Source organism: Lycium barbarum, chromosome 2 (assembly GCF_019175385.1).
Source record: "Lycium barbarum isolate Lr01 chromosome 2, ASM1917538v2, whole genome shotgun sequence".
NCBI lineage: Eukaryota > Viridiplantae > Streptophyta > Magnoliopsida > Solanales > Solanaceae > Lycium > Lycium barbarum.
In genome coordinates, this window is record NC_083338.1 from 21,035,294 (window position 1) to 21,048,109 (window position 12,816).

Below are 12,816 nucleotides of genomic sequence, written 5' to 3' on the forward strand. Positions count from 1 at the left end.
GTTGATATTTAATAAAAAAATTGATCCTAAGAATATCTACTAACCATATTTACTCTTACCAACTATATTTATATCTACTCTAACTGAAAAATGCACGCTCGACGTGAAGAGATTGTCCATGCCATGTAGGAGGATTATATTAAAGAGTAGTTACACTACAACTCATGTTCAAAATTTTTTTTTGAATTCGATCAATAAATGTTGTATTTTTCAGAAAAATCTTCTCGTAGCGTATTATACTTTGTTATGAACAATGCTTTACTGATTTGTTAAGTTTTTATAAGAATTGGGGAAGTTTTGATAGTTTTCACAAAATTATAGAGTTTTCATGTTTATGAGAAAAAAAAAATACAGCTTAAGAAATCCAAATTGTATGTCCAAATAAAATTTCAACTTCAAATCAATGATTTTGAATCATGATTTCAAATCATGTCGCTCTAAACACTTTGTTTGGATGGTTGATACATATTTCGTAATGTATCGTATTGTATTGTATTGTACTGTATTGTATTGATGTAACAACATTTGGATAGATTGTCTAGTTTTCCGTCGTTACATAATATTAGACATCAACAATTTAAAGGATAAACCTACAAGAAAAGTAGGAAACAATGTAAAGCTATCATAAAAAAGTATGACAAAAGATAAAATATTATTATTAGATAATAAGTAAAGATAAAAATGAGAAAAATAAATAGGATAACGGTGCGTAAGTAACACTGAACTTAACATGCGATACAATAAAATTTAAGTAACAATCAAAACAAACATTATATTTAAACTAACAAAACAATCCAATAGGTAACAACCATCTAAACAAGTTGTTAGAAAGATATTTTTTACATGGTACTCCCTCCGTCCCATATTACTTGTCCATTTTTCATTTTACCCACCCGAACTCATAAATAAAAGTGTACTTTTACTACATTACCCTTATCTCTCTCCAAACAATTAATGTTAAGGACAAAGTAAGAAAAACTTAATTAATATTTATTACTTTAAAAAATAATTAATGTTAAGGAAAAAGTAAGAAAATCATTAATTCTCTTTTAATTTTATAAATGAACAAGTATTTTGGACAAATATTTAGGGGTCGTTTGGTTGGAAACAAGTTATCCCAGGATAAGTATCCTGGGATTAGTTATTCCACCCTCCCACAGGGATAAAATAACACTATAATCCCGGGATAACTAATCTCGGGATTAGTTATACCACAATTTTATCCCAACCAAATGTGGGATAAATTCATCTCAAATATAATCTCAGGATTATTTATCCTTATCCCTTGTATCAAATGAGCCCTTCTGTGGAGATAATTACACCCTATGTCAATTAGGGTAGCAATGCTACCAAAATTGACCCATTTTGCTAAATCTTTCAAAAAATGTCCCACGACCTTACTGCTCCCAGCGTCCCCTCCTCTCTCTCTCTCTCTCTCTCTCTCTCTCTCTCTCTGGCGATCCTCTCTGTCTGAGCTCGCCGCCGATGCTCACTGGAGCTCCGGCAATGCTCCAAACCAGCAGCCCCCTTTCTGTTTTTCGTTGTTTGCCGCCACCAGAGTTGATCACCAGATGTAAGCCGCCACCGCAAATTACACCTCCAATCAACAACCACACCATCGCCCTCCGTTCTCACCTCCTTCAAGCCGCAACACCACCACCCCCTTTGTCCATTTCGCTACTCCGATGAACCGAAGCTGCAGCACAAAACCCACAATGAACCATAACCCCCAACACCATAACAATAGCACAACGCCACCGACGACGACGAAATCACAACCACCAGTGACGCCAGACCACCACAACGCCGCTGCTCACTCCCTCCCCCTTTTCGGCCAACATTTGCTATGTTCTTGTCTTTACCAGATTTTCTTCGTCGACCAACAAACTCCGACGACCATCGTTATAGGATTCTTGTTGTATAATAGTGTATAATATTGTGTATCGATGTACATGGGTGTATATGAGTGTATCTATAAGATTATATAAAATTTTATATGGGTGTATATGGGTTATAATATTGTATTAATATTGTATATGTTTGTCTATGAGTTGAAGCTTTGCAATGTAAGTTGTGGGCTATCTTTTTATAACGTAAATGAGCAAATTGTATATTTATGAAAATTCCCTAATATAGGACGGAGGGAGCTCGTTGGCTATTTTACCAAAGTTTTTAATTAAGCCCTCTGCTCACATGCCATTCAGAATAACATGTAGTAGTACAACTGTGCAACAGATCTTAATTCAAGAGAATCAGGACAGAAGTGGACCACTAGTTCAGTGGAGAGATTAGACAAGACACAAAACACTTGAACTCCAAAGTCAAGATTAGGCGGAGACTTCTGTATAGGTTCAAAAAACCCAAATCACAAACAAGTGCAATTGAAGAAGAAGAAGAACAATGGGTGAAACCAAATTGGTACACTCACCATTAATCACTTATGGCTCAATGCTCTCTCTCTTATCTTTCACACCCCCCTTTGTAATTCTCATGTAAGTTCCCTATTCATCCATTCTTTTTTTGTTTGTTTTGGTGTTTATGGCTGTTTGTTTTCTTCTGTAAAAGTTCAGATCTTTGAATGGTTGCAGTATCATGTGTCAAAGATTGGACCTTTTTTGTTTTTTTTTTTGTTTAGTTTTGGCTACAGTTTAGCTGACTTATAGTTATCAAAATGTGTGTGTGTGTGTGTGTGTTTTTTTTTTTTTTGATTCATCCAGGTGTAATTGAAGTTCATTTTCAAAGACCCTTTTGGCTAATTAAGTAATTAAGTTAGTGATTAGGGGTTGTTTGGTTGTTGGTTGTTATGTAGGGATTAGTTATGCAGCCATTAGTAATGCAACATTAGTTATGCAAGGTTTAGTTATTCATGATCCTTTTTTTTTGGTTTTTTCTGTTTTGGGTTTTTGTTTTCTTGAATAAGGTTTAGATCTTTGAATGGTTGTAGTACCATATGTCAAAGATTGGGCCTTTTTGTTTTTGTTTAGTTGGTTTGATCTGCTGGGCTACAGTTTAAGCTGACTTGTAGTAATCAGAATGTGTTTTTTTTTCTCTTTTGTTCTGATTCATCCAGTTATAATTGAAATTAATTTGTCAAAGAGAGAGACACCAAAGGGGGGATGAAGTTTTTCTTTTGTAGGGGATGAAACATAGAAATAAGAATAACAGGTTAATAATTATAGATTCTTATTATTGTTAATATCGATGGATCATGGATTACGACTCAATCCCAAATGAGTTGGATTCGGTCACATAAATCATGCGCATCAATAGACTATTTTTTGGCTAGTTGTCAACCTACTACAACCCCATCTTTTATTGGGGTCTGGGACAGGTATCCGAAATTATAGTTAGTATGATCTATGATCTTAAATTATAGTTCAGTGCTTTCTTTCCAGAGACATTTGTGTTATGTAAAGAAAAAATTGCAAATTGATCTATAGCTAAAGGCCAAGCTTCCAAAATTAGCTTATTTTGAAAAGTGCTTTTTTCAGAAGTGCTTTTTGGAAAAGTACTTTTGATCAGTAGCAGTTCTTGTTTGGCCAATAATTTGAAAAACACTTTTGCCAGTATTAGAGCAGTAACTTGTGCTTTTGAGGAAAAACTACTTTTTTGTTTTGTTTTTGTTTTTTTAATCTTCTTCTACTACTCAAAAACACTTATTTTTTCCCAAAAAGCTTGGCCAAACATATGAAGTTTCTAAAATAAACACTTTTGGAAAAAGAAAAAAATGCCGCTTTTGGCTTCCCAAAAGCTTGGCCAAACAGGCTACTAATTGCTGTGACGTCTTTGAATGTTTCACCAGCAACAGATGATTTTTGCTGCTTTGGCTAAAGAATTTTCCAATGTGTTATCTAGAGTAGTTCAAAAGTCTCTTGATGAGGACAGGAAATTGTTTAACTGCACTAATTTGGACCTTAATGGGCTACGTGCAGGTGGTATACAAATGTACACGCTGATGGATCCATCTTGAAAACATTTAATCACCTAAGGGAAAATGGCTTGCAAGGGTTAATTAATATTTGGCCAAAACCTACTGCAATTGCTGGGAAGCTAATTATTTGTTATGCTCTATTTGAGGCGGCACTACAGCTTCTATTGCCTGGTAAAAGAGTCGAAGGTCCAATATCTCCAACCGGACACAAGCCGGTCTATAAGGTATTTGACAGTTACTCTATACACTTGTACATTGCGCATCTTGCGTTACAGTTTGTGTAGCTTGTCTTAGTCCAATTTATTTCCAAGTCATGCAAGGATTGACGTGAAACGATTTGTCTTTGCTCTATTCATTGTATGTATAACTTGCCTCTTACATCCTTTGCTTGTTGCAGGCAAATGGCATGGCAGCATATGCAGTGACACTGATTACGTATATCAGTCTTTGGTGGTAGGGACTTCATCCATTTTTTGCATTTTGACTTGCTATTTGAATTTTGAGACTTTGACTCTTTATAGTAATGTTTTGTTAAATGTTACTTGCCAGCTTCAGCTTGAGTCCGAGACATGAATTTCATTAAAATGCTCTTTTGTGTTTAGGGATTCAACAATTTGTATTATACATGTAATTTTTTCTCCTATATACACTATAATTTTCCGGCGAAAGGGATTCAGTTGAACTCAGTTCGGTAAATGTCGCTCCGCCACGGGGAAGGATTATACACTGCTATTTAGCTACTCGTCGCAACCTTGATTCTCTATTGGAGTAGGTGTTATTTTCACGTCTTCTGCTAGAGCAGTGTTGCATGGAAAAGGGATGCACTGCTCTTTTGCTACTCATTGAATCTAGTATAGATATATTCTGGTTATAAGCTAAATATTTAGGTTTGTTGAGTTAAAATCAATCTTTGGGAGTATACTTATGTGCAACTTCATGAGTGGATTTCTGATTTAGTGTGTGGCTTCTTTTGTTTGTTTGTCTTTCATATCATGAAGCCTGTTCTTTATAGTTATGTTTCTTTTGGTTTTAGGAGGATTGGTTTTTGATTTTAATTTGATACTGTCTGAGATGGGGTGAGTTTAAAATGGAGCAACATGGTCAGTGAAGATTCATATAGCACACCCCAACTTGTTTGTAATTGAGGTGTAGTTGTTGTACTTGTTAGTGTCTGTATTTTTATTTGGAAGAATTGATTTGTGTTTGTTTAGGTGTACTTCTTGTAGACGAGCGTATCTATGCCCACACTATTAATAAAATTTAATACTTCATAAACAAAAAAAGTTAATTTTGAATAAAAGAATTTCCGGGAAAAGAAGAATATTGTTTTGGAAACAAGGCAAAAGTTTGGGCCAATATGCTATCTCACAAAAGAAGAGAAGGGGTGTAAAAAAAAAAAAAAGAAAAAAAAAAGGAAGGAGCTGCCACCTTTTCACATGTTCTGTATGCCAAAATGGAAGTGATTGTTTGAGTGTTCATTAGATCTGTTAGCTATTGCTTGTGAGAATGGTGCTTATTACAGTCCCTTAACCTCATCAGTTTATGCTCTGTAGTTATTTTTTTCCCTGTGTGTTTCAGGTTTGGAATATTCAATCCTGCAATTGTTTATGACCATCTGGGCGAGATTTTATCTACACTTATTTTTGGGAGCTTAGTCTTCTGTGTTTTGTTGTATATTAAAGTAAGTATTTTAAGTACCCTCAGTATACCTCTTTATCTTTTAATCTTTACTTTGTATAATACCTGTCTGACACCTTATGCTGATGTTTATAAGGGTCATGTTGCACCATCTTCCACTGATTCTGGTTCATCAGGGAACATAATAGTTGACTTCTATTGGGTAAGTTTTTTTCTTTTGAGAATTTAAACTGTGCACTTCATTTGCATCGTTGTAGGAAAAATAAAGATGATGATTTTATACCACAAATTAACTCAAGGAAGTCAAATATCTAATACTTGCATCAACTCTGAAGTTTAAAGTGATGTCATAATTTATAACCTCTTGAACTCTTGCAGGGGATGGAGTTATATCCTCGTATTGGCAAAGACTTTGATATCAAAGTCTTCACAAACTGCAGATTCGGCATGATGTCTTGGGCAGTTCTTGCTGTCACTTATTGCATAAAGCAGGTAAATGATGTAACAAAGTCCTCGATAGTGAGAATTAAAAACATCCTAATATTGGTTCTACTGCTTCCAAAGTTGGTTAATTTTACTAGCCCTTTTATTGGTGTTCCTTTGCCCGTTGTTTAGTTTTTAGGTCATGCAAGTAAGAGAATAACAAAATTCATTTGCTTCTGTCAGTAGATGTTTTATAGGACTAGCAGGAGAAACACTTTTTCTTACACCATTTTGCAAAAGAAACAAAGGGGTATTATTTGAAATAATGATGTTTATTTAACATGAACCTACCACAGCTTAGGTCTCTTTACTTTGTACACGCTCTTTCCCCTTGATCCCTAAACATCTTTACCTTTGATAATAATTGAGTGTCCATAGAAAGACCTATTCAATTTATATGAACTTCAATTTGATGTTTGACAGTTGATAGCTTGTATAACATATTCTTACTTGGCAGCATGAAGAATATGGAAGTGTATCTGATTCCATGCTTGTAAATACCATATTGATGTTGGTGTATGTCACAAAATTTTTCTGGTGGGAAGCTGGCTACTGGAACACAATGGATATTGCACATGACAGAGGTTCGTGCGCTGTGTGTTTTCTTTTTCTTTGTTGATATAGCAAGTACCTTAGCAGTGCTCCGATTGCAAATATTGACATTTTTGTTTCTCTATTTCCACGAATGCCTAAATATAATGTTCACTGGATCTCAATTTTGTTTTGGCAGCTGGCTTTTATATATGTTGGGGATGCTTGGTATGGGTTCCATGCATATATACCTCTCCTGGCATGTACCTCGTTAAACAGCCTGTGCATCTTGGGCTTCAGGTATTCTTACATCAAAGAAAAATTTGCTATATGCATATTAGATATAAAGTTATTGCCAATAAACATCACTTACCGTTTATTCATACTCCACTACTCCCTCTGTCCCAATTTATGTGACACTCTTTCCTCTTTTGTCAGTCCCAAAAAGAATGACATCTTTCCATATTTGGTAACAATTTAACTTCAAACTTCCCATTTTACCCTTAATGAAATGATTGATAGCCACAAAAATTTCTATGGCTTATTTTGGACCAGAAATTTCAAAAGTCTTCCTTTTTTTTTTTTAAGTTTTTAACTTTCTGCCCAGTCAAACACCTTCACATAAATTGGGACAGAAGGAGTATATTTTTGGGATTTGTACTGAAGTTTTTACTTAGTCTTCCATCTTCTTTTTGATGACCGAGAAATCCTCGAGGGTCCGGCCTGGGCACAGTTCGGAACTTGATGGATAACGGGTCCATCCCTCTACCCTTTTCCACTTAATTTCCAGGCGTTTGTCTGTGGCAGAGTTCGAATCCATGACGTGCGCATATCCTGCACATCACGTGCTTACTGCTTAGTCTTCATCTTTGTCAATTTATTTTAAGAGATGTCATTAGTGAACCATCTTCCACTCTAGATCATGCACTGAAATACTCAATCACGACCCACAATGTGGTTAGAAGTAGTGCTATATATCTAAAGGATCTCAGGTAGCTTGTGAGATCAGATTGGCTACTCTACTGCCATCATTCCGCCTAGCGCGAAAGGTTGCTTAAGACAAATGATGGGGAACGTTCTTTAAAGAAATACTAAAAGTAATAGCTTGCTGTCAAAATTCCACCTAATAGTGTTGTTGAAGGCGAAAGGTTAAAGAAAGGCATCATATTTCCTCTGAATTGATATATCCATTCACACCTTGACTTTTTAACTTTTGTAGACTGATAAGTGTGTTCAAACACTTTAATCGAATGAACTTTAGGAAATAATGAAGAGTGGAAATGAGGGTGAATGATATAGACTTCAAACCGTGATTGACCATAGAAAACAGACGACTCTTCCAAACTCTCTGCTAGAGTCAGAATTTTGTTGCTTATTTGTATCGAGCTTGAGAAAAGTCTTGGAGATGCTAAAGAATGTACTTAGAATATTTTCTGATCCATCAATTATCCTTAAAGGGTCAAATGTTCATTTCTCACCAAGCTAGCATTTCCATTGTGGCATGGATGTTGATTTTTTTACTGCTTTTGTTCCACTTTCTTTGACTTTTTTTAGTTTTCAGGGTGTCCATTCCTCTCTTTAACATTGGCTCTATTGCTCCTTTGTTCTTGTTGATTTGACACTCTTATCATTATAGAAAGTCGTAAGATATTTACAACCAGTCTAATAATATTTTTCTATGACTTTCACGATTTCAAGAATTCACATTTGCTTAACTTCTTAAGAATAACTTTGATGTGATGTTTCTTGACCATACTACTTATTTTGATTGGTTCGACAAAATTACTTTTTTGACTGTTACTTTGATGTTTTATTTGGTTACCACTAATAGAGTATGGAAAAATTAATATACTACATTCAGTGCGTCATATAAAATTAGAAAGGAAGGAGTTTTTTTTAGTCAAACAGTTAATTTCTTTTCTTTTATTTAAAAAGATAATGTTCGATATTAGAACATTGAGTCAACCTTCTTAAGCTGGGATTGTGAGAGTACTTCAGATGGGTTGTATCTTTATAATTACAATGATATGTTCCATTTGTGGTATTTTAAATGGTCTTAAAGAAAAAGCGGAACACATTCTGGAATTGTCAAATAAAGCAGAGAAAGGTTGGGTAATGACGCTTGGGGCCAATGGTCTTTCACATGATCCCTCTGTGAATTGCAATGATTTGCCTCAACACACCAGTGTTATAGTTTCTTCTTTCACCATTTTTGTCCTAAAATTGTCCGATACATGGCAAGGCAAAATTTTGGCCACAAAACATCAAGCGATAATGAGATTTCTGAAATTGAACGTTGGTGTATTGCATCAACCTGCTTATGGAAACTACATAGTAAAATGACTTGGAGAGCACATGCATTCTATTGCTTATAGCAACATAACTCTCTTAAGTAAAAACAGAAACTTACATGTAGGGCTGGCCAAATGGTTAAAAAAAACAAGTAACCATCCAATCTGACCTATTAGACATGGGTTCCATTAACTTTTTAAAAATGGATTATATATGGATATTGTACATATTATCCACTAAAAAGGGATATCCAAATGGATAGTATCCATTTGTCTGGTTGTTATTTTTCATGAGTTCTTGCTTTCTGTGAGTCTAAGCTTAATTTGGCTGTTAGACCTGACTATTCCTGAAAGGCTGAAACCATGGATAATATGGGCGGGTACGATATTTTATCCATTTTTGTTTAACCCGTTTTCGGACCGCCCATATCCGATCCAATCTACCTGTTTGCTACTCCTGCTTACATGTACAATCATTGTCCTCCTCTAGCTTTTTGCTTCTAACGAGGCAAATTCTTTCTGTTTTTTCAGCTTGCCATATATATACTAGTAGCTGGTCTTCTTTGCATATACATCAACTATGATTGTGATAGGCAGAGGCAAGAGTTTCGCAGAACAAATGGCAAATCCACCGTCTGGGGAAAGGCTCCATCTAAGGTCAAGTGATAGCATCTGTAATTTTATTTCCCCAATTCTCTTCACTTATTTGGTGATTTTCTGACTTGGTTCTTTTGTTTAATGCAGATAGTTGCCTCATACACTACCACCTCTGGTGAGAAAAAAACCAGCCTTCTGTTGACATCAGGATGGTCAGTTCCTTTCAATGTTCTCCTGCTGATTTTTTACTTCTTCAATTTAGACACCACAATATTGTATTTCGTTTTTTTGAGACTGTATTATTGTATTAAAAGCCAACGTGGCATCTTTATGTTGAGCTAGATCGTAAAACTGCAATATTGTATTGTTATTCTCCGATATCACAAATTTCATTCTTATAGAGGCTGTACTTCATTGCACTTCACAATGAATTCTGCATAACTACCATGTATATTACAAAGAAAAGCATTTAGGACCCATTTGGCCATAAAAATTATTCACTCGGAAATAACTTTTCGTTTTATTTGAATATCAGTATTTGCCTTGAAAATTTCAAATCCAACTTGAAGTTGGATTTGAAACCTGGAAAACAACTTATAATCTGTTTTCCAACTTACTTTTGACTTTTGAAGTAGTGTTTCAAATTTGAAAAGTACACTTAACCGTGAACATTATTCCAAAATATTCTTTGCAAAAAGTATAGCAAATACAACTCCATCTTCAACTCCAACTCCATAAATTCCAAATAAAGTGAAAGATATTTGGAATATATGGCCAAATGCCTACTTAGTATTGTTCTACTTTTCAGATGTCCTGTTTTCTAATGCCAAACAAATTGATATATTTATGTATACTAAATGTCAAATAATTGGCTTATGGCTGCTTGAGATACAACATCAAACATATTTATGCAATATAGTTCAACCATTTTGCAGGTGGGGCTTAGCTCGCCACTTCCACTATGTTCCAGAAATATTAGCGGCGTTTTTCTGGACTGTACCAGCTCTTTTCAACCACGTAAGTGTTCATTTACATCAAATATATAATTTTTTCATTTTTTTCTTCTTTCATTGATAGAGAAAATTCCATAATCAATTCTGTCTTTCTTGCATTTTTGCATTATGTTCTTGACATGCTGAAATCTGACATCCTATGTCCCTTCTGATTAACTTTTTCTCGTACTTGCAGTTCATTCCCTACTTCTATGTCGTCTTTCTAACAATACTCCTTTTCGATCGAGCCAAAAGGGATGACGACCGATGCAAGGCAAAGTAAGCAAGCACCCCTCTCCCCCCTCCCTTGTATTTATCTGAATTCGTCATATGGTTCTCGACCCTACTCACTAATGCACAAGCTCGATCGAATTGATTAGTAATATTTACGTCTTACTGGTTGTGTTTTTAATAAGATTTGAGAACTTGTCAATTGTCTTTGCTCGTGGACAAACCAAATTAACATATTTTCAAAAACATATACTGGCCCCCCCTTCCCCGCTTCTCTCTCCTTAACCTAGAACCGTAATAGACCACTGGAGGTAGCACCTGAGAGTGTGACCTAGCGGTCAATGAAATGATTGAATATCCTGGAAGAACTAGGTTCAAATCTCAATAGAATGACAAAAACTTCGGTGATTTTTTCCATTTTCCTAGGCGTTAATCGGCAGATTACCCGGTATATGTGTTGGTAGGAATTAACATGTACCCGGTAGAGTAGCCGAGATGGACAAAATCTGGCCCATAAACCAGAGTTTTTTTTTTTTTTTTTTTTTTTTAAGAAACTAGTAGACCACTAGAAGGTCCTCTTGATATGTCCCTAAAGATGGTTATGGAGCTATTATATATGCATTTAGGGTGTGTTTGGTATGAAGGAAAATGTTTTCCTAGAAAATATGTGGATTTCTTATGTATTTTCCCTACTTTCACTGGGAAGTGGTTTTCCTTATTTTTAAGGAACTTGTTTTCCTAGAGAAAATGTTCTTCAAATATGTTGTCACGAAACATGGGAACTCCATACCAAACACACTCTTAATCCGGTGATTTTTGGTACATAAACTCCTCCAACGGTCAAAAGCTAACCAAATTTTGCTGCTTTGCAGGTACGGCAAGTACTGGAAATTGTATTGCGAAAAGGTTCCTTACAGAATTATACCTGGAATTTACTAGTGATTTTTGGGTTGCTGAGAATGTTTACCTTCAAACAACGAAATCTGAAATGGTGGTTGTCCTATAATTTCAGGTGTTTTTGTAGGCTCTTGATGTATGTGGCTATGTGCTTGTATACTTATTAGTACGAACAGTTGGAAACTTGTTTTTATATAATATTTAAGAGTTTATACTTTTATATTGTTTTCTTGTAGCATCAGGATTCGTTCCGGCAAAGAATTTCATTTTTGCTAGACCAAGAAAAATTGTTCTAAATTGGCCCCCAGGTTTTGGTTTAGTGGTAAGAGCGCGATGTATGATGTGTCAGTTAGGTGTACGTAACGCGTTAGATCACTGTTGTGGAGCAGAGAAGTGTAGAAGAGTGGGTGCATTATGTTCCGAGTTTCAAACTAAAGGATTTCTTGGTTATAAAAGGTAGTTCTAAATTAAAATGTGCCTATTCATTGATCTGTATAATAAATAAACTTTCTAGACCTGAGCTAAAAGCCAAACAAACAAATAAATAAAAGGGAAAAGGGTTAAAAATACTCATCTGCTTTGGAAAAAGGGCTAAAAATATCTTCTGAATTTATTTTGGGTCAAAAATACCCCTCATCCTTAAAGTTTTCAAATATACTCGTGTCTTGATGGAAATTTTCTCCCAAAATAATTTGAAATCATTTTTTAAACCCGTTCCATCATTTAAACCCGACTCAATTAAATAATAACCCATAAAATTCCCTTATTCACCCAACTCCCTCAAGCTTCAAACCTACGTATTTGGGAAATAAGGAGATCTTTTGGGTTATTATTTAGTTGGGTCGGGTTTAAAAAATGATGTCGGGTTATTTTAGGGGATAATTTCCGTCAAGACAGGGGTATATTTGAAAACTTTAAGGATGGGAGGGGTATTTTTGACCCAACATAAGTTCGGGGGATATTTTTAGCCCTTTTTTCAAAGTAGAGTGGTATTTTTGACCCTTTTCCTTAAATAAAATACAATTCCTATATGTTGTGCATGCATTATTGAAGTGTTATTAAATCAGATAATAAGAAAACAGAAACAGTACCTCAATCGAAGCAAAGTCAATATCCAATATTTTTTGATAGCAAAGTGAGTCATGTATTTTCTAATAAATGTTCTACTCTTGAAGCCCATGGTACCGCCTTTCATAGCACGGTATTATTTTCCTTTGTGACGTAT

The 12,816-nt window shown here is 35.1% G+C and overlaps 1 protein-coding gene across 1 annotated transcript; it reads left to right on the forward strand.

Annotated features, from left to right (window-relative positions):
* Positions 1–2,189: 2,189 nt before the first annotated feature.
* LOC132626326 (7-dehydrocholesterol reductase) lies at positions 2,190–11,811 on the forward strand. Its single transcript, XM_060341169.1, has 13 exons — positions 2,190–2,492; positions 3,933–4,155; positions 4,329–4,384; positions 5,510–5,612; positions 5,706–5,771; positions 5,948–6,061; positions 6,510–6,636; positions 6,783–6,883; positions 9,406–9,531; positions 9,619–9,683; positions 10,407–10,488; positions 10,660–10,742; positions 11,567–11,811. The coding sequence occupies exons 1-13, from the start codon at positions 2,401–2,403 to the stop codon at positions 11,631–11,633; spliced, it is 1,305 nt and encodes a 434-aa protein (XP_060197152.1). The 5' UTR covers positions 2,190–2,400; the 3' UTR covers positions 11,634–11,811.
* Positions 11,812–12,816: the final 1,005 nt, after the last annotated feature.

Bases quoted from the DNA above. Each gene is read 5' to 3' on its own strand.
- LOC132626326 (XM_060341169.1), top strand. From the start codon at position 2,401: ATGGGTGAAACCAAATTGGTACACTCACCATTAATCACTTATGGCTCA. The intron at 6,884-9,405 runs GTATTCTTACAT...CTGTTTTTTCAG, and splicing joins CTGTGCATCTTGGGCTTCAG to CTTGCCATATATATACTAGT. The intron at 10,489-10,659 runs GTAAGTGTTCAT...TCGTACTTGCAG, and splicing joins TACCAGCTCTTTTCAACCAC to TTCATTCCCTACTTCTATGT.